At 45.9% G+C, this 27969-nt stretch overlaps 1 protein-coding gene across 3 annotated transcripts; it reads left to right on the forward strand.

Moving 5' to 3' along the window:
* Nucleotides 1-80: 80 nt before the first annotated feature.
* On the forward strand, nt 81-27475 carry macf1b (microtubule actin crosslinking factor 1b). Of its 3 annotated transcripts, none has more exons than XM_060064979.1 (40): nt 81-99; nt 319-793; nt 11356-11412; nt 11496-11666; nt 12202-12368; nt 12580-12739; nt 12853-12937; nt 13055-13299; nt 13516-13635; nt 13774-13881; nt 13974-14192; nt 14492-14695; nt 15115-15346; nt 15466-15692; nt 15951-16073; nt 16169-16270; nt 17197-17298; nt 17442-17606; nt 17724-17879; nt 18143-18340; nt 18587-18715; nt 18992-19162; nt 19345-19500; nt 19933-20139; nt 20222-20341; nt 20454-20623; nt 21003-21162; nt 21801-21995; nt 22097-22222; nt 22384-22527; nt 22880-23068; nt 23209-23323; nt 23416-23582; nt 23745-23907; nt 24138-24292; nt 24514-24588; nt 24698-24815; nt 25071-25216; nt 25462-25582; nt 25751-27475. In XM_060064979.1, the coding sequence occupies exons 2-40, from the start codon at nt 761-763 to the stop codon at nt 25774-25776; spliced, it is 5727 nt and encodes a 1908-aa protein (XP_059920962.1). In that variant the 5' UTR covers nt 81-99; nt 319-760; the 3' UTR covers nt 25777-27475. The 3 variants fall into 3 exon arrangements, with proteins under 3 accessions (XP_059920962.1, XP_059920960.1, XP_059920961.1); XM_060064977.1 differs by lacking the exons at nt 81-99; nt 319-793 and adding exons at nt 7135-7510; nt 10425-11172; XM_060064978.1 differs by lacking the exons at nt 81-99; nt 319-793 and adding exons at nt 7527-7772; nt 10425-11172.
* The last annotated feature ends 494 nt before the right edge of the window (nt 27476-27969 follow it).

The following is a 27969-nucleotide window of genomic DNA, read 5'->3' on the forward strand; positions in this document are numbered from 1 at the left end:
ACACAGCAGAACTCCCAGAATTCATTAGATGGCTCCCTTGGATACATGGATCTGCGTGATTCCCAGCCAAGCCTGCCATCAAACACTGGTGCAATAGAGGTAAGGACCCTGTGGTTAGCAGTAGGTAAAGAAGGAGATAGTAATCTTGATATGGTAAATAATGTGCAGTGTAAACTGAGGATGTTACCCATACATCAAGTGTTTGCTGTTGTGAAGTGAAGAGAAGGCAATCAATAAGAGATTTCAACAAGTTTCACCAGTCCACGAATTGACACATGGATCAATTAGTCACTTCTCAACAATGATTTTGTCTTTCAGGAGGAAGGTTTAACTTTGTCAGAGTCACTGATGCCTACGTCGACTGATCAGAGATATGGGTATGGCTTATAAAGAAAACATGTTAGAAGTTAACAGCTGAAAGACGCTCCAATAAGGATGCCTGAATAATGGATGAAGTAAAACCCAATGACCACTGAGCAAAACGCTGTCCTATTCCATCACCTTTGAATCCAAACTCTAAAAAAACTATAAAAATACGTCTTTATGAGATTGATTTTTGCTTAGCATCAAGCATATCAGAACAAGCGATCATTATTAGTTTGGCAGATGGGACTGATGGACTGTACGGTACTGTGTAAGATAAGATCCGCTGTTGTGTCCTGTTTGCGTCTGTCATTTCAGGACGGACTCAGACGATTTGAGCCAGTGGCAGTCTGAGTTCAGAGGGCAAATCCGAGCTCTGAGACACTGGCTGAACAGCATGGAGATGAGGCTTCCACCCCCGGACCCCACTGTGAGTTCCTACTGTTTTGATATGTGTCTATTACCACTGTTGCTCTTATTTTTCATTTCATTCTTTCCCGTTGCTTAACATCCCTTTATTTGTCATTCTTCACCATCCTCACTCACATGTGCTCTCCCTCATAATGAAATGAATCCCACGAACATTGGGACAGTCTGGGACACACAGAGGATCACCCTCATCCTGTGGAAATGTCACAGCCAATCTGTATTGGAGAACTGACCTTTGGACATTTTGAAATTGCATGAATTCTATAAAGGATCGTTTGAAACCCAATTGCGCAGGCAGGAGGAACATGAGCCACGAATCAGTGTCAGAAATGAGTCATGGCCCATTTATGAGTCTACCGTCATGGCCTCCGCCACAGCCAATTCCCCCCTGCAGAAGAATGCCCGTCTACGCCGCGTTAGGATCAATAAGGAGGAATCACGGGCCACATCAAGAAATGAGATGACAAGAAAGACGGAGTGTTAGGGACATTTTGAAAAGGCAAACGTCTATAATTAAACCAACTATCTCCAAGGAGGCAGACCCCCCCTTCCGGCTCCACCATCAAGGAGGTCTGCCTGCTCTCCCTGAGGTTGCTCCAGCGGATTAGGCTGGGCGGCTGCGAGCCTATTGTGCCCGGGCCCCAGGACGGCGGGGCCAGAGAGCCGTGGCTCTGCGGTGGAGGCCCTCTGCACACATGAGCGGGCGCTCTGAAAAGACATTAGACTCAGATGGGAGGATACACAGAAGAGGCTGGACGAAAAAAACTAAACAGACCTGATCAAGATCCTCAGACAGTCGCAGCGATCTGACCATGGAGATGCTTGATGCACTGCGCATGGTCTTGAATTTGCTTCCATAAATGGAAGAAACACAAAATTCCATGGTGAGATATTTGATATTGTGGGAGTCGCATTGTCACATTTTGGATCAAAAAGCCCCAATGATGACGATATCATCATGCTGACATGTCAGAGTGGCTGCCGGTGCTGAGTCACCTGTTGAAAGTGTGTGCTTAAACGGTTCCGACGCTCTTTCTTTGAATTTCTGTGTTTATACAAACCTGATATGCTCGATTAGGTAATGGTTTTATTATTCCCTTATTATATTCTCTGATTTACTGCAAATTTCAACAAAATAATGATGAAATATGTATGACAGAACCAGTTTAACCTATCCTTATCAATAACTTTGGTTAGGTTTTTTGCATACATATTTGATAATGATCATAACATCAACCTATCCATAATTAAGGCTTCATTCTTCTCTTTCATTTTGAATTCTAAAGAGCCACGTCTGCTTGTGTTATGCGTGATGTGTGGGATTCACTTTAGTATTCTCCTGCCAGCGAGAGAGCGAGTGTGAAGTAAAAAACACAAGTGTTAGAGGGGGGGGGGGGGGCTTTTATCTTTTTATCACACTGCATCCTACTGCAGGCCTTTGTCATGATAATAGCCCGGGTCTGCTCTGCTGCTGCTAGCAGTCCGGGCCTAGGGGGACTCGTTAGTTAGTCGCATGAATGGGGCTAACCCCGCCCCATTCACCAATCCCCTCTCCTCTCCCCTTTACCAGTGCAGCCCCACTCAACAATACACAGGAGGGAGACACACACACACACACACCTGCTCTTTAATGCCGGCTGGGCATGCACCGGCACATCTTGTAATGTTGGGCCTTATTTAGAAAATTAATTCTAAGCTCTCTCAATGAAATACTCCCCCTTTCGCTGATTGAAGAATAGGCGTGTTACAGGAAAGAGCTTATCCACGTCTGTGAATGTTTCTGAGAATTGGGCCTTTCCTAACTCTTGAAATCGGAGGAACTGGTGTTGATGTCTAGAGCAGGTCCCTGGACAACACACATGATACTCCCTTAATGCCATTTCTTACAATAGGCACTGATCTTAATAACTATAACATTGTGGTAGTACTGCATGTTTTCTGCTTGTGGGGTGCATAACAGCACGTCGTATTTATTTATTTATTTTTTGACCCACTTATCTGACCCACTTAAATAACAAGAACAAGCAGGATTTTTTTTGGCATCAGCAAATAATTGATTCCTTCTTCAAAATAATACGTTTCACCCCCTTGATACCAATCTCAACTCTTTTTCTACTAAATTCTCTACCATGCAGTCACCGGCAGTTAGATGCAGATTAACGAGAAGTAGTCTCACATTAAATAGTTTTATTGATGTATTATTTCAAATAGTATGCATTGGAAAAGGTATGAAGGCCCTACGTGTATCAGACTGCTGGTTTCCAAGGCTCTGCAGCAGAGACTGCATCCTAACTACTCAATGTACACATCCCTTACAACTCGGATTGACCAGGGCAATGAAAAGAGCACAGCCCTTTATAGCGCCTCTTCTCTCATCTTGACAGCCAGCAAACATTGACCCGACACTCACATCTTAAAAAGTCAACCTTCTTTTCTGCTCCTCAACCAGAAGACTGACGAAGGTTTAAATACATTTTATGAGGCATGGACAAATTTGATTTTCCCCTTTTTGTTAGGCTTGGAATTCTGAGCAAAGCTGTTGTTTATATCTCTTAGTACACTTGTAATCTAGCTTCAGTAAGACCCACTTTTCTCTGAATATTAATTTAACATATATTGTTTTAGACCAGAACGCCCCTTCCTTTATTGCCTCTATTGGGGGTCCCTATTTGTTCAATGGGACCCCATGGCTGTAAATCCCGTCTTCTTAGGATGTGTTGAATCAAACGGCATGATGATGATGTGTGTGAACTCTGGCATCCTCTAAATACAACTCTAAATCCACCCCCCCATCGCCCCAGTACCCGGGGAGCCCCGAGTGACCTGGGTAACCCAGTAGGGTGCACCTTCTTTGGGTGATAAATGGCCGTGTGCATGCTGAATGGTGCTCTCAGTCCGAAAGCCCCCCTTCGTTTCTAATGAACATGGTGTGTGGAGTGGAGGAACCATTGAGCTCTTATTTAATTTGATGGCAGAAGAGACCAAAAGGGGGGGGGGGGGGGGGGGGGAAACTAGCTTGCATATAATCTATTTAGTTTTCCCGTTCTCCTGAGCAAGGGTTCAGAGCGTTATTAAATATGGGGTTCTAATTTCATGAACAATTCGGTACCAATGTTCACCTGCTGCTCCTTGGTCTGCTTTACAGAAGGGAGGACATTTTAATTTGAGGATAAATGGCTGAAGGAGGGTACAACCTTAGTGACAGTAAACCATCTACATCACTGTACAGCCCTGGCTTCCCGGTCTGCTGTTCGGATTTGTAAAGTCTTATATAGTCTCTGGGTGAACGGGGGGGTTCCACTTTCTTTTTCCTCGTATTTGTTTTAACCGATGCAGGGATCTGTCAGCACGTAATTGGCCATTAACAGCGAATACAAACTTGGCCAGCATTGGTAAGTCTCTGTGAGTCTCCCTCCCAGAATTTCTAACATAGTAGGTCTGCCGGATCCGAGGTTAGGATCTGTGTTTTGCCACCACAGTACAGACTGGACCCACGTGTTAATCCCACATATCAGTAGTGGCTCTTGAATCATCAGCCCAAGCATTTTGGGTCAAGGCTACAGTGTGTGATTACAGTGAAATGGAGAGGAAAGGAAGCGTTGGTGAAAGCATTTAATGAGTACAGAGAAGATTGGAGGACGCTGAAAGCTGAGATCAGGTGTCACTGCCCCTCTGTCTCCCTGGCAAAATGGTGGAGTTGTCAACACTGCCAGCTCCTCTCAGCACTCAAGAGAGAGAGAGAGGGAGAGAGTGAGGGGTAGAATGTCAGAGAGAAAGAGAGGCTAGGTGGGCACTTGTATCCTCATTAAACAGCTGACAGCATTGGCTCTAACAAACACCCAAACAAACAGCCTTTTTGTGGTTCATTCTGATCGCACTGCCTAAGCTCTGTGCTGCGCTCCACCGTCCCATGATGGCTGTCCATCGTAGTGATGCACACATTTCATGTCCATCTTTCAGCCCTATTGTGGTCGTGTTCAAGTGTGATGGAAGAGGACGTTCCTTATTTAACCCTTTCTTCAGCGATGGAGTCCTCAGGGGTTAAATAAGATGACCCTAGTGGGGTTGTTACATTCAGTTCACTCGCGCTCTCTTAGCAGCCAGGCTGACTGGCATTTTCAGTTTTCCTTTCTGTGGCTCTGCTTTTGTCTCCCTTACCACCCCTTTGCATACATTAAGGGGTGGTGACATGAATGGGAGGGGGGCTGTGATGTAGGTGCTGTGGTTCTGGCAGTAGCATGCTCATTCTGAATGGCCAGATTGGACCCAGAGCATATTTAATAGTCTGCTTCACGTCTTGGCAGAGTGTGTTTGCACTCAATCATACATGAACCGGGAATTTTATTGCAGAGTTATATAGACTCTAAATTAACCCTCAGCTATGGACTAAATGTGTTTACTGTTCTTTTTTATTTTTAATTAATAATAATACTAACAATACTCTTCAATAATATAACATAAATTAATTCACAGAGTGTCTTGACAATGACTGGTCTTGAGACGTCAATAAAAGCAATTTGTGGAGGGCAGTATTGATTCCCTAAGGGTTAGTGTTAATGTATGATATACAGCCCGCTATCTCTGGGATAACCTCCTCCTAAACCATGGAAGTAAATAACTTATTATAATTAACTACTGCCTGACTCACTCAAGCCCGACTCACTTCCAAATAAGAATGCAAGTGCTATGGATATTATGGCCATAATAAAAACATAAAGAAGTGCATGTGGTGATTTCATGGTTGAACCAATTCCGTACAAATGAATGGATTTAGTGATGAAATTGACCTTTTGGTCAGCCCCTTTCTATTGCCCACCAAGACTGTAATCCTGAATGAGAAGGAGTATAATGTAATGTAATTATTATGTGTGTATAGGGGTATGTTTGTTCCCCAAAAACTGAAGGATTGATGAGAGACAAAGCAAGGAAAAAGGAGACAGCTTAAAAGAGACAGAGATGTGCTTGGTTTAAATGAGAGGTGTAAAACTGGTCAGATAGGGTCTGAAAAGATAAACACTTCAGTCTCTTGGGTGCTCTTGCAAAAGCAGGGGGGCTTAAAGCCGTTGCTCTTCCACCTGTGCTCCAAGTTAGAAGGGACGTTCCCAGTAGAGTAGACATGAATACACTTCCCAAGAGGATGATACCTGTGTGACGCATAATACCAACACTAGGCCATTGTTTTATTGGTTTGTCGTGGTTGTAGGGTATAATTTATTGATCGAAAGGAAAGTATATGACCTAACCCGAACTAACTGCTATCGGCTCATTTGCATGTTGTTTGGTGAGTGGAAAGCAGTTGTTCTGTGACGACGGACAGAGAGAACGATAGCATCTCACCTCAGGGGTGCTTCCTTCGCGTTCCCAGGCAGGCATCTGGGGAAAACACACACTATTATCTACCCAATGTCCTTTGTGTGTTGGTGAATGTGTGTGAATGTGTGTGTGTTTATTACTGGGCCCTTTGTTTGTGGCTCAGAGTTGCGGTGACTGGAAGTGAGTTGAGAGAGTAATCTGAGATGTTTTACTGTAATTAGTTGTCTTTGTCCCTGCTGTGGCGACGACTTCGCTGACTCTGAATGGGGACTGGGACAGGAAGAAGGTCAGAGAGTGGGGGGTGGGAGACGGAGGAGATGGTTGGTTTCGTGGGTGGGGGTCCCTCCTTTTGTGGTCGGCTCTGCTACTCCCCAGCAATCGCTGAGTGAGCTGAAGAGAGACAGAGTCACACAGAGTGTGTGTGTGAGAGAGGGAGAGTAAGAGAGATATAGAGAGCGGGGGAGAGGCGAGACAGAGAGAGAGACAGAGTGAGTTTGGGGCAGCTGTCACTTAACATGTGAATGTTTCGAGGGGGCAGTGTTGGGGTCTTTTGAAAACATTTTTTTTTCTGTTACACCCCCAATCCCCAGAAAACCGTATGGAATTTCTGAGGCAAAAGAAAATCAGGAGGAGGGGCTTTCGAAGAGAGGGGGCTAGCAGGCACAGAGCGAGTAGGCTAGGGGAAGGTAAGGGTGCACCCTCACTGCCTAACAAGCCTGATACAGGGGTGTGACGGTTTGGCAGAACTGGGAAGCCTGTCACTGCTGCTGGTGGTGCCGCTACCACTGCTGCTGCTATAATAGAGGAACTGGCCAAATCTACCCCTCCATGAGAGACAGAAAATATCTGATCTTGGCTGGGGAGCTGCGGATGTACTGCTGTGCCGTTGGACTACATTGTCTTCTTCATCTGGGAGCGCTATCCTACTGGCGGTCCTAACAAGGGAATTCCTCTATCACGGCTCCCCACAACAAAGGAGAGAGGGAGAGGAGAGAGGAGCGGGGCTGACTGGGTGGGTGGGAGGGGGAGCGTGAGGGGAGGGGTACCACCGTGAGGGGAGAGGAGGACATTGTTTGCCTGTGGCCGTGGGCAACGGGAAAAGCGAGTTATCAGGGCATGTGTGACTGTGTTCAGAAAGTGTGTTCGTATGTGAGCAAGGGTGAATGAGTGGGGTTGATTTAGTGTGTGTGTGTGTGTGTTTGGAAGAGGGGGGGGGGGAGGTGGAAGCTTGCATGTGTGTGAGGAACCTTCTATTTGGGATGCTGGGGAAACTGGAGAGCATTCAAAGGATGCTCAGACAAAGCTGGATCTTTTTGTGTGCACTCTCGGTGCCCCTAATCTGAATGGTGCTGGAGGACTCGTGGAATTCCTCAACTCTAGCCGTTGCGCCCATCTGCGCTGCTGGGTAAGTTGTTCACATGGGCTCAAACCGCCAAGTCTGCTGGTGGGCGGCGATTGGCTAAGGGAAAGTTGGTTTTTGGAATTTGCTGGGCAGGGTAAAGCAGCACAAAGCCATGTGACTCATTTCAAATTGAGCGTGATGTCATTTATTTGCTGGGAATAGCTCCTAGGCTAAAGGGTGCGAGTGGCATGGGCACCTAGTGACGTGTTGTGATTGGAACTGATAACATTGAACATTCCTCTCTGTGTGGACGGATTATTCTTTTGTAAGTATGATGTCTTCAATTGAAGAATTTATATTTGTTTGGTTGTATTTTTCTTTATTAACTGGTGGAAATAATTGTGGGTGTACATTGGCCAAGCACGTGGCATTTTGATCAGGCAGAAAATAAGTAGCATGCTGTAGTAGGATCAGATACAGTTCAGCTGGCATGTGGATTTATTGATTGCAAATTCTGTTGATATATTTAAACAACATTCGTGGCCCAGTGCTGATATATTTTTTGATATTTAGAAATTATATATCTTTTGAAGACTGATTCAATATGTCACTCACTCTGGCAGGGCTGTCTGTGCGATGACCTTGTGCAGCATCCACCTAAGATGTTAGGAGCAACATGGGTGAATGCACAGCTGTCAGCCTAGATATGGAAACACTCACGTGATTACTACTTGAGTAGCTCCCAATATAGAGACACACTATCATGGGACCCCTTCCGTCTTGATTCATGGTTATTGTTCAGTCGCTAATTTAACCACGTGGACGCAATGTAGTATGAGTCATTTCATGGGCGGGTTCGCATCATGAAAATGAATCAATTGAAACTACACACCATGCTCAGTGCCTTTGTACTGGTGGGCGTGGGTGGTGCAATGAAACACACACACATGTCGGTTTTGAGCTGTTCGATTTTTAACAGATAAAACATAAAAAATATTAATATATAATATTTTGGTAATATTGTAATGTGCTGCTAGTATGTTCTTTGGCATTTTCCTTTAGTTTTGCAGATTGTAATGTATCTTTCTATGAATCCCTGAGAAGCAACATGGCTGTAATTAGATTCATCAGGGAATGGAGTGAGTGCAGTCATGTATCATAAATCAGTGTGTGGAGAAAGGCAGGGCCTGAATTAAGGGCCACTTCAAGGCAGGTTAAGTGGGGGGATGTCTGGGTCATTTACTAGATGGGTTAAATGTTTGACTAGTTCCTAGCCTTGCTTTTAGTGAGGGTATAATAACGCAAGGATAAGAGCTATGTTAAATATATTTTTTCTGCAATTGATTGCCCCACATAATGTGATAGTAAGTGGATTTAAAACAAATGACCCACAAAATCCAAATGTTTGCAGGTAAGCAAATGCCCAATTGCACATATCTACACAACTGAAAGTCATGAGATTAAAAGCCAATCCCTAGAGGGGAGAACACCACGGTGTAGCCTACAGACCACCAGGTGCCATATCAGACCACCTTCTGCGTCCGCTGGCCTGAATTGCTCACCCATGTGGACTGAACCACGCACACTCTAGCTGCGCTCCCGGGGGAATCCACTGGGCAGCAATTTGAGCTAACATGGTAATCATTGATCCTAGGCCTCAGGCTTTGTCCCGGGCATCACAGTAACTGTGTACACAGCCTCTTGCAAATCCTAGGAAGACAGCACTCTGCGTCATCATAATACACCATCTGAAACTAGCCAGGTTACTATAGCTTAATGTGCATGTGTGCTCATAGATGAATCTAACCATGACATTTATACCCCGTGATCTAATAATGCACATCTGTTTTTTTGGGCTATCCATGTTTCATCTCATGTTGTAATGCTGTGAGAATATAATTTAAACATCTGAATGACACAATGCTCTGCTCTGCTGTAGACCGTCTTTATGGCCAACCCTTGGAAAAGGGGAAAGGGTTTGGTTTGCAATGTGGTATGATTCTGTGTGCCAGCACAATGAGTGTGACCCTGTGACCATAGAACTGTGTGTTAAAAAAACAATTAGCGCCACTCCACCACCTGCTTGTCCCGAGAATTACAAAACAAGATCTCTAGCATGGAGACAACTCTACAATTCCCTCCGCAGATGTCCCTTATTAGCCCCCCGTGTATTTTGCTGTGAGCAGGCAAGACCTTGGCTGACCCGTCTGACCTATAGTCTACTCCTCCCTCAAGGGGACTGGGTCACAGAGGCACTCCCTGTGATCTCCTGTTTGGCTCACTTCCGCTTCCTTCCAGCTTAGGCCGAGATAATTGCGGTCACCTTTAACCCATCGGTCGAAACTGTGAGCACAGATGGGCTGATGCCGCTGCTTTTTTGTCTAGATTTGGCCTTACTTGTTTCATGAAATTATGCATACAAAGTATGTCAAGTATTTGTAAGTATCAGCATGGAACTCCTCCTGTTGTTTAAACCCCTCCCCCAACCATGGAGATGGGGCGTCCTGGTGTCTCTATGGCTGTCATATTTAATCAGATCTGTTATGGATTCCTTTGGACTCGTCCAGGATGTGTTGTTTGTGTTCAGAGGGTGGGAGCTGGCAGGGCAGGGTGTTTGGGGTGCCAGGCACAATGGAGGGATCCTGAATGATTCTGAGTCCAAGCAGACGGAGGGCACTAGCCAAATGCTCCATTTGCGATAGGGAAGTGCCATTCCATGTTTATGTTGGTGTTATTGTGGACAAAGGGCCAAGTTCTAGCCCTCCAGGGCTTTCCCTGGCAAGGTACAGCAAAATCAATCTTTTCGAGAACACAGTGTTACAAATATTTATTATCAACCATCTCTGAATAACTAATATAGCTTTACTCTTTGTTGCCTTTACAATGATAGTGAATGTAAAGAGCCATAACGAGCCAGTGTGTAGAATGATGCAATTTAATCTGTTTAATGATATAAAGCCACCTTGTCTTATTCTAGGCAGCCACAAGGATCTTCTGCATGCATGGCCAGGGGGTCTCACCCCCACCTCTTACCTCACAAGCCTCTGGCCTGAAGGATTATGGGTAACCTCATCAGCCGGCCCAGCTGTCTGGGCCAAAGGTCTAAGCATGTGAGATCAGACGATGACTTCCTGAAGGAGTGCTACCAGCGTAAAAGAGAATGGCAGCGGCCAGAAACTCAGCCCGGGACCAAGCAGGTAGAGGTGATTCAAGACATCGCCAGGGTGGACACCAATGGCAAAGAGCGAAGGATCGAAAGGGAGAGCGACAAGGAGAGCGACAAGGAGAATGAGAAAGAGGTGGAAAAGGCAAGGGAGGAAGCGGTTCGCACCCCTGTCTCGGACAAACCCCTCCGACGCTCCCCGGCCTCCACCCTCACCAGCACCAGCACCCTGGACAACGGCTGGCACAGCACCCCATCCCGAACCGGGACCCTCACCAGGAGGACCATGCCCCCCGACCTCGGCAGATCCCCGCTGGCTTACCCCGATAAGGGCTCTGCGGAGAGGCGGGCCAGCTTCCAGAGGAGGGACTCCAGAGAGGGGAGCCCCTGGTCCTGGAAGACTCTGGCATCCCGGGAGGTCACTGAGGTGACCGAGGTGACCGAGACGATCGTGACAGAAATCGTGGAGGTGACGGAGTATCCGTCGGGAGAGAAAGGAGGCGCTCCAATAGTCACCAGGACAGTTAGGGTGCTCAACGGCGTGGCGGAAGAACTGGCAGAGGTCAACAGAACACAACTAACACGATATCATAACACCACTCTTGCTTTGCCACCCATACATACTTTTTGTCATTTTTGTTTCAACTGTTTGTTGGCTATCCACAACTCTATGGTGTTTATTCGTGACCATTGGTTGTGGAGAGCTATTTTGTGTCTCATTTCCTCTTGAACTTTTGATTTGCAGCTCCAAAGTGATGGACAGTCCAGTTCAGACCAGGACTCCAGCCTGGATAGATGGAGGGTACGTCTCAACCTCCCCTCTCTATCTATCCGCCGATCCACTGCTCCTGATTCTCACCTCTTCACTCTATGTACTGTATCCAGGGAACTAGATCGGCTTTAACCCTGAGAGATGAGTCGACAGACACAGAGACCTTCCTCCCAAACCTGGACTCTCTTCTCACTTGGGTCTGTGAGATTGAGGAGCTAACAGCCAATCAGAAGCCACCATCGTCGGAGGTCAAAGTGGTGAAAGCGCAGCTGCAAGAACAAAAGGTGATCAGCATCACTTCAGCTGTGAACTGTAACCCTCCATACCATTTTACAAATGACTGTGTAAACCAAGAAGGAGGAAGAGGAAAGCTTTACCTGATAAAGGACACATGAGTTATCTCTGAAAGGGTGTACATCTTCACAATGGATGTCTATAAGTGTTCGTGAACATTTCCTGAGGGTATGAAAAGGACTTGTCCCTTCTTTCAGCTAGAGACTGCAGTCATTGTGAGGTCTTTAAACAAGGCAAAACCTGCCTGATCCTTAACAATGTGAACCTGACATACAAGCCAGGTCTTACTCAACACTGACACAAAGAAATGGGAGCAGTATACAATTTAATTACCATTAGGTTAACATGTGTGCCAGATAGTTGGCACAATCAGAATGTAGTTTTCTCTCCTGAGGATTAAATGACATTAAAAGATTTTCATTCAATTTTTTCGGGAGGATGCATGTAATCAACCAGAAAGGGTATACCTAAGGCCGTAACTCTTTGAGGTTTTACCTGAGAGCCCTCTTTGTTGCCACTCCACAGCTGCTGCTCCGCCTCCTGGCTGACCGTAGGAAGAGCATGGAGTTCACCATCTCGGAGGGCCCTGCGCTTGTGGAGGCCCACCCAGGAGACGAGTGGGTAGAGGCCAAGGTCAAGCTGTCCACCCTCAAGCAGAAGTGGGAGGCCTTGATTCTGGGTGCAGAGCAAAGGTCAGCACTTTGTCTGGCAACAATAGAGAAAGCCCAGCTGGATGATTCAAATCTGGAGCAGAGAGTGGTTTCATTCACATGCACTATTACAGTGCACGATAAAAAAAAGTATTCTTTGAGTGTGGCTGTTGTGATGAAGGGCCAGCTTTATCAAAACATTCTGAGCTTGTAGATTGAACCTAACATTGATTGCTTTGTATTGTTTTGGCAGGAGATCAAGCCTAGAGTTAATCCTGCCCAGGACACAACTCTTTCAAGAAGGAGTGGACGGCCTTCAGCAGTGGCTGATGTCCGTGGAGCAAGGCCTGGCAGAGTTACGCAACTCTGAGAGATTGATGCTGCATCTACCAGAGGCCACGGAGCGTGCCAAGGTCTAGACATCTCCCATGATGATCGCTGTGGTTGTGTTGTGTGTTTGAAGGCCACAGTCTGACTAAACGATTCATACACAGGTTCTGATTCAATTCCATCTCTCCACTCTTAGGCTTTTGTCGAAGAGATCAAAGTCAAAAACACAGAGTTGGGGAACGTACAGCAAACAGGGCACAACCTAATGGAAGCTATTTCCGGTAATTATAAAATAACCCAAAACCTCTCGCTGTATTCTCTTCCATGTGGACAGTACCATGAAATTGTCCAAAGAGATCACTGTCAAACTGTCCCCTTACTTCCTGATCCTGTTCCAGAGGAGGAAGCCCAGCTGGTGCAGGAGAAGATGGACTCACTGCGGATCCGCAGCTCGGTGCTGAGCCTGAGCAGCCTGGACGTGCTGCAGCGGCTGGAGCAGGCCCTGGAGGCCTGCAGTCGCTGCAGCTCCAGCCAGGAAGACCTTCACCTGTGGCTGGGCCGCATCGAGAGGGAGCTCCTGGGGCCGGCCGGGGCTCAGGCCCACGCTGGGGACGCAGCGCTCTGTGCTGCTGAGAGGCAGATGGTAACGGAGCCGCGATTCTCAAGACTATTTGTATAGGATATACTTATCTATGGGTTTGTATTGGTGTTTGTGAAATGAGGGAAATAATCGGATGTCCGTGATAAATCAGGAACTCGCCAGACCCACCTCAACCAAATTGAAACACTTTTAGAATGGCTGTTTTGAAGTTTGAAGACCTATGCATGCTACCACATTTTCCCTTCTCATGCGACCCAGTTGGAGCAGGCTGTACTGAAAGAGATGGCCTGGTTCAAGAGCACAGCGCTGAATCTTGAAAAGCTGAAGACCATTTCTCTGGATCCAAATCTCATAGCGGAACAACTCTATGAGCAGAAGGTCAGAAAGTTTATCTAAATATCTAATAGGAATGACTTACATATTAAATGTCTGTACTTAGTTTTTGATATTATATTAGCAGATATCTAACATGTTTTGTAAGGGTGTTATTGTAAGTATATTATTTCCTTGACACAGATTTTGGCCGTGGAGATTCTTCAACATAGGTTTAACCTCGAAAAGATGGTGAAGATTTCTGAAATCCTGCTCACATACAGTGATGAAGGGGAGACGGGTGAACTGCAGGTACAATAACAACACTTATCATTAACGCTTATTATTACAGTGAAATTAGGGAATTGTTCTACATGTTTATTGGATCTCTCTCTCATTCATAGAACACAATTGAGGCCTTACAGGAACAATGCAACACTACCGCAGCCACCAATTCCCACATGGTGCTGCACCTTGAGCATGCTCAGTCGCTCCTGCTACAGTTCTCAGAGGGCATTGCCGAGGTGTCGCCATGGTTACAAGAAACCCAAGCCCTTATTGGCCAGCTCTCACTGAGCACCATTAGCTACGAAGCCTTCCGGGAGCAACAAGACCTGTTACAGGTACCGCAGAAACGCTTCTCCAAGCACTTCCTCTCTCCGCCCCCCCTCTGTTCAACAACTAGGTCATTGTCCTCAAGAGCAATGACTGAACGCTTTGTTCTGTTTTTAATTAAACCCCTAAAAGTCTGAATGCATTCCTTTTATCTTTAAATCATAATTAGATAGATACAATATATTCAAATCAATGTACCTATTTTCCACAGGAAAATATTGCAATACAAAATAAATGTAAATGTCAACCTATTCATCCGTCTCCACATTGTGTTCCTTATCTGTGGCTCTCACCCCCCTGCCCCCAGGGTCTGCGGGAGTCCATCGCAGAGCACAGGCCCCTGGTCACCAGGCTGTGCTCCGTTGGCAAGCGCCTGTCAGAGCTCAACCCCGGCCAGGGGGAGGAGTTCCACAGGCAGGCCACTGAGGCCGAGCAGCGGCACAGTGCCATCAGGGACCGGGTCAGGGAGGCTGCCGCACTGTTGGAGGAGTCCCTCCCTCGCTTCGCTCAGGTGATGGTGACCCTGCATGACCCCTCCCCTCCACCACACCGTGGACATGCAGTCAGCCCTGTGTCTGGCCTGGGAACCCTTGTTTCTTAACTTTTTAACATTGTTTGAACCCGGTCGACATCTTCAAATATCTTCATGCCAACGTCAATCCATGTGCATTGCATTGTTTGCTTGGGGCCAGAAATCATATCACATAATCGTATGCAAAAAAAATAAATCAGAAATGCATCATCCAATATCTATCGCTTATAAATCAGCGATCCCCCATCTGAAACAAATACAATTGTAACTGTGAACAAAACAAACCCCCCCCCACACACACACACACACACACACACACACACACATGCACACTCAACACAAACACACGCACACACAAACACGAAGAAACAAACGTCTTACTGTGGCCGCGCCTACAGCTGAACGAGAGGATGACGCTGGTCCGAGAGAGCCTGGAGCGGCTGCGGTGCCGCGTGCAGTGTCCCGCCTCGCTGCAGGGTCTGGCCCCCAGGATCCAGGAGCAGCTGCAGGACAACAAGCACACCCTGGCCGAGCTGGTCAAGCTGGAGCTGGGCCTGGCCAGCGTCAAGACCCAGGCGGACGAGCTGCTGGCCAACACCCAGGCCGCAGGGGACGACTCCATAGGGAAAGGTAAAGCTCATGTGTAGTCTTTTCAGTTGATGTTCATGTGTAGGAAAAAAAAAAAAAGATATTGCTTAAACAGCGATATTTGTAACTTTATGTGTTCGTAAATTTTTTATTGATTCCAGCCATCCAAGAGAGGGTGTCCAGTCTCTCGCAGCTGTGGGTGGAGACCCACGAGGAGGCCGAAGAAAGGGATCGCTGGCTCCTCAAAATATTGGATCTAGCCCTGAAGTTCTGGAGCGACATCGGAGATCTGACGGCGGCGCTCAGCGACGCGCAGCAGGCCGTCCTTGACCTCAATGGCAGCCGCACAGACTCAGAGACCATCCGGCAAAGCCTGGAGAGTATGCAGGTTGGTGGCACCACACCCCCACTGTCTGGACCACCTCTTCAGCTGCTTGGGTTGGCCATGTGGACGTTGTCACTGTGTTCTTACTTTTGAACCTGGCTGCAAGCTGAATGTCCCCTACTGGAACAATACAGTTGAATTCGACAATGGATGCTGCGGTGTGTGTGTGTGTGTAACGGTGTCGGTTTTATCCAAAGAGATCTGTACGGCTCAATATTCTCATGTCATTGGTGACGTTCATGTTTGACCCTTGACCCCCAGACTCTGAGGGAGGACATAGATGGTCTGCAAGGAGATCTGGACACTCTGGGAATGCTGGGGATGGACCTGATGTCTGCCTGTGGAGACACAGACAAACCGGAAGTAACAAAGAGCTTAGACGAGGTGAAAGAACAGAAAAATACAGATACTTTGGTCAGTGTTTGGTTGCCTTGACAAACTTGTTGAACTTTGAACCCTCTGTGTTTCCTTTCCTGAAGCTCTACTGCACATGGAACAACGTGAGCAAGTTGTGGCATGAGTGTCATAAGAAGCTGGAGGAATCCCTACAGCTGGCACTATTCTACCAGGATACTATGCAGGTGTGTGTGTGTGTGTGTGTGTGTGTGTGTGTGTGTGTGTGTGTGTGTGTGTGTGTGTGTGTGTGTGTGTGTGTGTGTGTGTGTGTGTGTGTGTGTGTGTGTGTGTGTGTGTGTGTGTGTGTGTGTGCATGGTCTGTGTGTGTGTGTGCATGTGCTTATGCACATGTTTCGTGTGTGTGTGTGTCTATGTCCGTCTTTGTGTGTGTGAGCGTCTGTGTGTTTTAAGCTTGCAACCTTTCAAATGTGCATACGCTTGTGTGTGTGTGTGTGTGTGTGTGTGTGTGTGTGTGTGTGTGTGTGTGTGTGTGTGTGTGTGTGTGTGTGTGTGTGTGTGTGTGTGTGTGTGTGTGTGTGTGTATGTTTGTGTGTGTGTGTGTGGGTTTGTGTGTGTGTGGGCCTTTGTTATGTGCGACAGTGAAAGATCTAACTTTGGTGCCACACTGTGCATCCCTAGTATGCAGTGTTTGGATTTCTCATTGTCTCAACCGGATCAGTTTGGACCGTTAGGCCTCCACTGTTCAGACCCCAGCAGTAGGGTGGGCACGCTGCCAAACACAGAGCTTGTCCTTTCTCTGGCTGGACTGGATGAAATATGACTCTCGCTCCCTGTGGCTCTCGCTGATGAGTGTCTGACAGAATATGCAGCTCTCTGCCCATGGGAAACTAATGGGAGGGATGGTGTAACCAGTGTTTAACACTTTCTTAGGAGAAGAATAACAACAGAGAATTAGAATAACATGTGTCACCATATCAGTAGTGTTACATGGCTATGGGTGTTCGAAAAACAAATCAAGTTACTGCTGTCTCACGTAATACTGGGATCATTTACCGCTCAACGGGTATCATGTAGATATCCAGTTCACACAAAGGAAAGTTATTAATGATGCCTTTAATGGATTACCTTTATTTCCTCTTTGTCCAAAAAGGGGCTCTTCGAGTGGCTAAAATCGGCTGAGCTGAGGTCCACGGAGGAGTTCATGGTAGGGACTGACCTGGAATCCGTCAAGGAGCAGCTTTGTGATCTCAAGGTGAGCTCATAGACGTAAACCAGATCACCTATGAGCCTAATCCATTGTACCTCCGTAGCTTGGTCTAATACTGACTACACTACAGTACATAGTGTATCTAAAACAAAGTGACCATTGTCTCCCTCATTGGCGGTCGTCCTCAGGAGTTCAAGCGAGAGCTGTACCAGAAGAAGATAGAGATAGAGAGTCTGAACCATCGCTTCGTGTGCCGGCTGGCCCCGGGCTCCGAGCGTCCGGGCTCCGTCTCTCCCCTGTGTGACTTCAGGCAGCGCTGGGACAGCATCGAGTCCGAGACGGTCAACAGACAGGTCAGCCCGGAGAGCCCTGTTAACCACACCAATTAAGATCAGTCTTAATTAGTGTATAGGTGTATTTGAATCGAGGCAGAACCGTTGAATCATTGCGCCTCTGCGTTTTGTGTGCAGCATCAACTGGAGTGTGCCCTGCTGGGCCTGGGTCAGTTCCAGAACACCCTGGACGAGCTACACACCTGGCTCTCCCGAACCGCTGAGCAACTGCAGGGCCTGCAGCCAATCAGCATCGACCTGCAGACCTGTGAGATAGAGCTGGCCAAGCATAAAGTAAGTGTAACAAAAAACGAATTAGTAGTGATGAATGTTTGTTCGATTTCGACCTGTGGCTACTGCTCGATTTGTTGCATGGTTGGTTGGGGGGGGGGGGGGGGGGGGGGGGGGTAGAATAAATACATACTATGGAATATATCTTTTTTTTTAAACATTCAAATTCGGATATTTATCTGAAGCTTCAATAGAAAAGTTATGCAGTCGTGGCTTAACAGTACCTTATAGCCAATGTATTTTTTTTCTGTACTGTTCGTCCCAAGGTTCTGAGGAATGACGTCATGTCCCGGGTGCGTACGGTGGAGGCCCTGAACCTGGCGGGCCGCGGGTTGCTGGAGGCGGGTTCCGGGGATGGCTCCCACGGACTGCCCTCTCTGCTGGAGCTGCTCAATGAACGCTGGGAGTTCGTCCGATGTGAGACGGAGCGCAGACAGCTGGAGCTGGAGAACAACCTCAGCCAGGTGACCACTGACAAACACCACAAGATCTGGCTAGAAAACGGATTGTTGAATATGGATTTGGTGTTGTACTCCGTTGCACAGTTATTATTATTTTTCTTTATCAAGGACGTATAAATGTCCTTTTTCATCCGATTCATTGTCACTCCACAACAGTGCCCTCTTGTGGTCACTGTGTTTTTGTATCAAATTTGTTTGCTCACTTGTTATCCCTGTCCAATCCCTCGATATATATTGTTATCCTCACAGGTGCAAGATGTTACGATGGAGATCCAGGATCTCCTCCAGTGGCTGGAGAACACAGACCTGAGGTTGTCTTCCACCAGAACAGTGTGGGGCATGCCCGACTCAGCCAATGAGAGGCTCAATGCTCACCTGGTGAGACTGACCTCCCTGATCATTCACTACATTACTATATCAGCATAGTGTGTATAAATAAACCCCTTAAATACCAATATCCCATATAGAATGGGTAATTTATTAGAATATCCACCTAAACAACAAGGGGTAACATTTCCAATGATACCACAGTCATGAATGTGGTCATCACATTTACTGAGATATAAGCTGATATATTTTTATAATATTTTGTATTTTAGGCAGAAATTCCCAACACACGTTTAAACACGTGTTTATCTTCTCCGTTCATGGCAGGAATTGTGTGTGGAGATGGAGTCGAAGCTTCATGCGTACACGGACGTGAGGAACGCCATCCACAGGATGCTGGAGCGTAACAACGTGGCGCGCGGCTCCAGCACGGAGCACAGCATGTCCATCCTGGAGCAGAAGTGGACCTCTGTGAATGGCAAAGTCCAGGAGCGCAAGGTTGGTCAACTCATGATAACGACCTAGCATCACTCACATTGGTGCTCCCTGCCTATTTCTCGCTCACCAGCCTATGCTATGAAAAAATTATGCGTTTGTTGGTCCTTCGAGGCCTTTACTCTCAAGGTGGAGCCTTCTGTGGACCAGCTTATCTGTGTGTATAACGTACTATACTCTTTTAGGCAAAGCTTACACAAGGACTGGGCCTGGCTAAGGAGTTCCACAGCACCATCCAGGATCTTCTCACCAAGATGGCCAAGTGTGAAGAGTCTATCGCTGAGCTGCCTTCTCCAAGCTATATCCCGGAAAGTCTTAGTGCTCAGCAGCAAGATCACAGGGTATGTCTGTTCAAACATCTAAATTCCTCCATGGCGACCAAGCTTATTTTATTCAATCAACAGACACTTATGTCCATAGATTAAGTTTTATTGCTTAGCGAAGATCAGGTAGGGGGTTAGGTATCTTGCTCAAAGATGGTTGCATAAATGTAATGGAAAATGCCTAATCTCACTCTGCTAAAGAGAAGACAATTGTATGCAGATATTAAATATACTCTAGAAGTCTCATCTGTCCTCGATGCAATATCTCATTTGAAATTGCCACGACAATAGTCAGACAGTAGACAGATATTGCGCCTCCATCCCAGAACCCTTTTGCTCTGAGTCAAACACCCTAACCACTAGCCCTTCCTGCCTTCAAATTCCTGCCTGTGTATGTTTGGCCCGGATAAGATGTTTGCATTTGGTTCCAGCAGTATATGTGTTTTTAAGGTTCTGGTGAACGAGGTGAACTGCTACGGTGAGAGGAAGCTCATGGTGGAGAACGTGGGTTCCAGACTGACGGACCTGAGCAGGAAGGAAGACTGCGACGTCATTCACAACCTCATCATGACTGTCCAGGACCGTTACAAAAAGCTGGTCCATCACACTGCCGACCGAGGAAAGATTCTGGAAGAGGTCAAGAAGAACGCCAGACAGGTAGGTTCTTCTTCCAGGAAACGGTGGTCTTATTATCCTTTAACTCTAGTCCCTAATGGTGTAATCGTCTGGCATATTTCAGTTCAATGAGTCTTGGCGTATGCTAATCGACTGGATAACTGAAGTTGAGCAAACGCTGGACACCCATAAAGAGATTGCTGTCACCCATGAGGAAATTAAACAGCAGCTGACCGAACAGAAGGTGCAGTAAAAAAGATTTGTTCCTCATTCAGTTCCCTTAAGCTTTGTTCTAATGTACATGATCTGTGAAAATACCTGTTCTTTAACCCGAAGCCCATTACATGTACATTTAGGACTTCCAGAAGCTGATGAGGTCCAAGAGGCCCATGTACGAGGCCACGCTGAAGAACGGCCGCAGCCTCCATGACAGAGCGAAGAGCAGCCAAGACAGACAGCATCTGGAGAACCTCCTGGCTGAGCTCAAGGACTCCTGGGACACCATTAACGGGAAGTCAATGGAGAGGTAATGGAACCTGCACTGTGTTACCTTTTCACCTCTTTGGCAATACTTTATTAGAAATCATGGGTGTCTACAAACTTTAAACCTATCCATCCACGGCAAAATCGATGGAGGATTCGATAAAAAGGCGGTAAAATCTATTTGTTAACAGAAGTGAAGACTGCAGGTACAAAAGTTGCATTGTACATCGCGTAGCTAAGTCCAATTATTATTTGTGGTTACAACAATGATGTGACACAAAAAATTGTACATCATTTGATTTAATTCTTAGGGAGACAATGTTGATGTTATAAAAGGTTGATTGACGATAACACCCATGGAATATCTGTCTACGTCTATGTATTTTGCAGTAAACTTCATCATTCTGACTTTCTTCTGCCAGGCAACACAAACTGGAGGAGGCGCTGTTGTTCTCAGGCAGGTTCACAGACGCCCTCCAGGCCTTGAACGACTGGCTGTACAGAGCAGAGCCCCAGCTGGCCGAGGACATGCCTGTGGGAGGCGACAAGGACATGGTCAGCAATCTGATAGACAAGCATAAGGTACGGAGGTGCATCATCATATCATACATGCCAATATGCCTTTCTACATGTTTCAATGATTGAGGGAAATGTTACTGTAAAACAACATCATTAGGTATTTACCATAGAATTGTGTTATTTTATGTTAATGTTAAAGTTAAGGAAGGTAATGTTTAACAGCTATCTTTTGAGTGTACATTTTTAGGAAAGCCAAAGCCATCCATCAGCTATTAGTGAGTGAAATGCACTGTGAGAATACTGTATTTTTCTAGTTGACTGAGCCTTGATCCATTTTGATTCTAGACCACTCCCAGGTTATTTCTGAGCAATCAGAGCAATCATCTCTTCTCTGATTAGTTTGGGGAATCCATCATGCCTGTCAATCCCAGGTGCATGAATGCAACAATGGTGAGGAAACGTAGGCAGGTAGCAGAGGGGAACAGCAGGGGACGTTTTTTGAGTGGTTTAGTTTAAAAGATTGGGTTAATATTTGCTCTTTTCTGGTCTTTCTCTTTTTACTGAGATTAAACTATAATTAGCTTTAATTTAACTACAGAGGCATTCACCGAGCCTCACTGTTATCTCCTGTGTTTGCTAAACTCTTGAATCTTTCCTCGACGATCTTATAACATTATCCCAACCTTGGACGTGGTTCTCAGGCCTTCCAGAAGGAGTTGGGGAAGAGAGCGGGTTGCATCAGGACCCTGAAGCGCTCCGTCCGGGACCTGACCCGGAGCAGCACCAGCGATGCCCACTGGCTGCAGGAGCAGATGGATGAGCTGGAGAGCCGCTGGGAGGCAGTGTGCAAACTGTCTGTCACAAAGCAGGACCGCCTTGAGGTGGCACTGAAGCAGGTAAAGGCCTATCCAATCACAACAGGTTCTGAATGCAAATAATACAAACTGTAAAATCATTTGAATCCATATTCAATATAAAATTCTCGCTCCCCCCCCAGGCTGAGAAGTTTGATGAGCTCGTCCACACTTTCATGGAGCGCCTGTCAGAGGTGGAGAGGGTCCTGAAGTATGGCATCATACCTGAGGAATGGCAGGGCTTGCTTGCCTTCCGCAAACAGCATGAGGTGGGCCAAATAGGATTATAATCAAATTCAATATTGTTTTTCTTTTGATGGTGAATAATTGTCTTCCCAAACACTGCATTATCCGAAGTTAAAAAAGCTTACTATACCTTTTCATTTCCATGATTTCTAAATACAAATATCTTTGCTTTAATATGTTGTAGGAGTCCATGAGTGCTCTGCAGTCCCAGAAGATGGCGCTAGAAGACATCAGGTGTCTTGGGGAGGAGCTCCTGTCCTTCTGTCACCCGGACTCCATTATAACCCTGAAGTCCTGGATCAGTGTCACCAAGACCCGCTTTGAGGAGGTCGGTGGAGGCTCACGCCTGAACGCAACTGACTTATTATGTCTGTTTACTACTAGACGTTTAGTAGAAGTTTAAATTGAAAACAGAGATTCATCATTAAAAAGGTGCGTCTTGGACATTTGGACATCGGTGTTCAAACCCAAAACCTTTCAGCTGGGAGTCGAACACCCTATCCACCTAGTTGACTATATTCTGCCGACTAGCTCGCTGACAGCTAGAATCGGAGGTACAAAAATGGCAGTCTATACAAAAAGTAAACACGATGAACATCCAACGGGTGTGTCAGCCCCAAGCAATTAGACACCATCCAAAGTATCCCTCGAGCAAACCCAGCCCTGTCCCCTGTATCCAGGTTCAGACGTGGGCCGACCAGCAGGACCAGAGGATCAACGGGGCTCTGGCAGCCATGGAGGCGCAGAGGGAGGAGGGCCAGAGGCTCCTGGACTGGGTCTCCTCAGCAGAGGAGGCCCTCAGCCTCAGAGACCAGGACCCCCTCCCTGAGGCTGTGGAGCACAACCTGGAGGTCATCGCACAGCACATGGTACGGCCTCAATTTAGTATCAATAGAAGATAGGGATACGATTAAACATGACATTTGATGAACTTGATTGAATGTACGTACGTGTATAATGCATATTACACTTTAATTACTTGCTTCATGAAATATCTTTGCGTGGGCAGGTGTTCATGGAGGAGTTAAACAGAAAGTTTCCGGAGGTGGAAAACGCCACAAAATCCTGCAAGCGCAAAAGCATTCCCAAGCAGCAGATCTCCCCCAGCAAAAGACTATTTATAAGTATGCCATCCCAACGACGATTAAAAATATGTCATCCGGTAAAAAAATTACTTGGATGTTCAGTTCTAAATGAAGGCCCTTCCTTGTTCCAGAGAAGAGGAGCGCGTTGAAGCTCCAGCCAGCCCCTGCCCTCCCACTGGAGCACCTTGACCCCCAAACCCCCCAGCTCACCCAGCTGGTCAGCAGCTGGCAGAGGCTTTGGCTCCTGGCGTTGGCCAGACAGACCCGGCTGGACCAGCACCAGCTGACCCTCATACAGGTCCAAGTCCTCCCTTCTAATAACCACATTCAAATGATTTACCATGCAAACATATCTTTCAACAATTTAACTCAAAGAAACATTCAGATGAATGTAAGACCCATTTTAATGATAATTGGTCAAATATCAAAATAAATCTTATTTTTGTTTTTTTGTGACCAGATGGAGGAATTTGCGAATTTCGACTTCAACGTTTGGCGCAGGCGCTACATGCAGTGGATCAGCCACCTGAAGTCTCGCATCCTGGACGTGTTCCGCACCATCGACCGCGACCAGGATGGACGCATCAGCCTGAAGGAGTTCATGGATAACGTCTTAGCATCAAGTACGACTCGCTGAATACTCCTCGTAACCCTGACCCTTTGAGTCAAAGGTTCCCAACCACTTTGGGCCTGTGAACCCATGTAGCTTAGATAACTCTTGTATCCCAAACTTGCCACTCACTCAAGCATAATTTTACTCCTTTAAACATCAGGCTATATTAATGCCCTGGTCAACGTGTGCTCGTGGCTAGGGTCTTGATTACACCATGACTCTATGTCACCGTTTCAACAGAGTTTCCCACCAACGCTCTGGAGATGAATGCTGTGGCGAGCATCTTCGACACCAACAGCGACGGCTACATCGACTACTATGAGTTTGTCAGCGCCCTCCACCCGAGCAGAGACCCTTACCGGAGGCCGCTGGACCCTGATCATATCAATGAAGAGGTGTGGTATGCAGGCTTTGAATAGATAGAATAGCATAGCCCGAACCAATCAGGAGAGAGATGCCCTGAGCTTTGAGTATTCTAAAATGAAATAGTTTCATACAAAGACAGGCCAGAACAGATATTCCCACAAAGCGTTTAGCTCACTAAAAGCTGACAGATTTCAGAGGTCAAATTATAGCTCAGTATTGTGACGACAATGTATGATGCTGTCTTCTACAGGTGAGTCGACAGGTGTCCCAGTGTAACTGCCCCAGGAAGTTCCAAGTGGAGCAGATCAGTGCCAATCGATACAGGGTAAGTGGAATATTGAATCGACCTGCTACTAAGCAACGGTATCAATTTTGATGGCCCAATAATAATTTTGATGGCCCTCATTCCGTTTTCTTCCAATGTGTTTCTTTAGTTTGGCGATTCTCAGCAGCTGCGGATGGTGCGCATTCTGCGCAGTACCCTCATGGTCCGGGTCGGAGGAGGCTGGACCGCTCTGGATGAGTTTCTGGTCAAGAACGACCCGTGTAGAGGCAAGTGTACCTAGGACATGGAAACAGCACTGCCTGTTTTTCAAGAAGGTCTACATGACATGTTTAAACTAAAGTCTCAGTAGATAACTGAGCCGATAACTGAGCCTATATTATAGGCTCAGGCTTATAGGCTGTATAATATCTGTTAGGACCACATTCATGAGTGGTACTGTTGGAAACGTTACAGAGTTGGATTAAAGGGTTTGAATTGAAATCAGTTCAACTTGACAATTGCTTTCTGTTTGACCCCTACAGTGAAGGGTCGGACCAACCTGAAGATCAAGGAGAAGTACTTGTCCCCAGCAGGGGGCTCCGCCAAGGGCTTGACTGTCAGCAGGTCTAACTCAAGCCTTAGTCTGTACAGCAGTGCCTCTGCCCCCACCAGCCCAATGACACGCAGGGTGAGCTAGCTAGCAGAAACACCCTGATTTGTGGTGATGTAATTTGTTGTTTATGTGGACAAAGGGCCTGCTATTGTCTGTATTTCATTTATGTAAGGCTATTTTGGGCTTTAACATGTAAATGACCACTAGCCAATCTGAAAAATCTTCTCATTCAGAATCTGATGGTTTCAGACTCTCCCTAAGACGAAAGAAGGATAACTATTAAGCGTGTTAACCATTTTATTCTAAATCTATGTTTGCAGGCATTGCTCCGCAGAAGTTTCTCAGGTGACCGCTGCATTCGTCCCAGGAGCTCCATCGCTGCACTGGGGACCGACCTACAGTTTACCCCCCCAGGGCAGGACCTCACCCCCTCTCCATGTGGTCAGTCTCCTTCCCAAGTCCATCACCAAGCTCATGAGCGTTAGGCCTGTTGCCGCCATCGTCTTCAGATCAGAGGCATATTTAGTCCCCACACAAACTCGCCATCTCTGCCGTTCAAAATGAACCCGCTGAAAAGTCTTTCTTCTTCATTGTTTGTCGTCTTTTTAGAAGAGGTCGAGAAGCTGCCCACGTAATCACCTTTGACCGTGGGGCTTTGCGTACGCAGCGAGCAGCCTGCCGGAGCCTGGGCTCTGGGAACAAAGACTCTTACAGAGGAGAGCTGAAGGAGAACACACCAGTCACGTTGCACCACGAAGTCAACCGATGGGAAGTGCTGAAGCGCCGTCTATTTGACTGTACGTTTGGGGTGGCGAAACATGAGACAGAGGTCACTCTTGTATGAACGCCGTAGGGGGCAGCTTGGATGTAAAATGATATTTCCCCCCCTCATTAGCTTTTATAAAGTAGTTCCTGATATTATATAGGGAGATTGCATAGAGTAGAATGCATGGATGTATAGCATGGGGTCGATCATACTCACAAACATGTTTTTATTTTGCTGTGTAGATTATGAACACAGTGCAACGGCAACTGACCTTTAAAACTGCCACATCACATACTATTTTGTTCATTTTTCATGGACTACTTCGTCGGATAATATTATCCTTCCCTGCTGCAAGTTATTATTGTAACATTCAGTTCACACTGATCGATACGACAAAGATACCAGCATTGTATCTTACAAACGAGTGTCAGCTATGAGAAACATTTTTTTATCTTACATTTCACAAACATTTTATTGTTGGCAGGGCCACTGTGGTTTTTTTTACTCACTGTCACTGCTGTTTTTGATATTTGTTTTATATATAATATTCTGTGAGTATTGTTTTAAATGCTACAGAGTCTAATGATCAATGCACTAAATTGACAGAGGTCACGGTTGGTTTGTAGAGATTCTTTTCTCAGGTTGAGGTATGCCTATTATTCTGGAATCATACACCCAGACTGTATATGTCTTTGCATACTGTCTCGTTTAATACATGTAAGGGTGTGTGGAAGGTTGATTGTAATGCGATATTTGAAAAAAATTGGGTAAGCAATTTGGTGTATTTTATTGTAGCCATGTTGAGACAATATTTTGGAAGAATTGCCTTTACTTTAACCGTCCCTCCACTAGTGCACTGCCACTCAATAGTACTTTTTTTTTGCTATGTCACTTTTAAATCCAAAGCAGTACATTTTTTCTGATTATCTTTAATCATTTAAATGGTTAACCTTCCCGTCGTTGTCATGTGCCACTTATAGGACACTCTAGAGTACCTTTCAAAATAGTGAACATATTCTTTACATGTTCAAAAAGTTATCTCTAAGTACACATCATGCCTATATATAATGCACCTGTTTAAAAAAGAATGTTTATAATGAGTGTCTTTTGAATAGCAACACAATTACAAGTGACATTTTGTAAGCAAGGTAAGAGACTGAACAGGTCTGACGCATTGTAAATGTCCTATATCCGGTATTTAGCCCTTTTTTTCTATGTCAAGTTTGTACTTTCTTCTTCAGCTGGAAGTAGATTTCCAACTGGATGCTTGTGTATCGAATGATTTATAATGGGGGCTATTCTGTCTTCACGTATGGAGGTTTTTTGGAAGTATGTTAGAATGTTACTATGCACAATATAGAACCTTCTTCTTTCAGCTTTGATGTCACAACGTCAGTTTACTATAATGTAAGATACCGCAACCCTATTTTAACTCTAGGGACCCTAAATTGTCTGTACTGTACATGTTTCTATACCCACGATGCACATGATGAATCGTATTTAGAAAAAACTAGAAGAATGATGTTTGGTCACTTGTAAACAAAGAACAAAACACTTTTGTAATGAAACGTTGACTGTTGTAACTGATTTGTTTATTGACAATGGTCGGGTGCTGAATTACATAACTCGGACTAGCCGGGCATGCCTTTGGAATATAACAGTTACTCAAGTCACACTTTATAATGCCTCCTTTTTCCCTTGATTATGGTTAGTGTTAGCAGTTAAGGATGTATACTAGAGATTAAGCAAAATAAGACGTGCCTTTGGTATCCGTCACTAGCATGGTTCGACCAGTTTAACTTTATTTTTCTTCCAAAAGTCGCAAGTCTGTTATGCCCCTGTATTGAGTTATTGTTTTTTGGATTACCCTTAATTTCAATATACATAATTAATCAACATTATAATTCATTATGGATTGCCATGTGGAGAAAGATCACAACTATTGGGAATTATTTCCAAATCTGTGGCTATTTAGCACGCTTTCTGACCTAAGCAAGGCTAATTTGAACCCTTAAAGCTATATCAGAGTACTTTAATTTTCTGAAAGCAGTCAATTCAGAAA

This window comes from Gadus macrocephalus, chromosome 11, assembly GCF_031168955.1.
Source record: "Gadus macrocephalus chromosome 11, ASM3116895v1".
Lineage (NCBI taxonomy): Eukaryota > Metazoa > Chordata > Actinopteri > Gadiformes > Gadidae > Gadus > Gadus macrocephalus.

Bases quoted from the DNA above. Each gene is read 5' to 3' on its own strand.
- macf1b (XM_060064977.1), top strand. From the start codon at position 10,507: ATGGGTAACCTCATCAGCCGGCCCAGCTGTCTGGGCCAAAGGTCTAAG. The intron at 17,299-17,441 runs GTGAGCTCATAG...GGTCGTCCTCAG, and splicing joins AGCAGCTTTGTGATCTCAAG to GAGTTCAAGCGAGAGCTGTA. The intron at 20,342-20,453 runs GTGCAGTAAAAA...ATGTACATTTAG, and splicing joins AGCAGCTGACCGAACAGAAG to GACTTCCAGAAGCTGATGAG.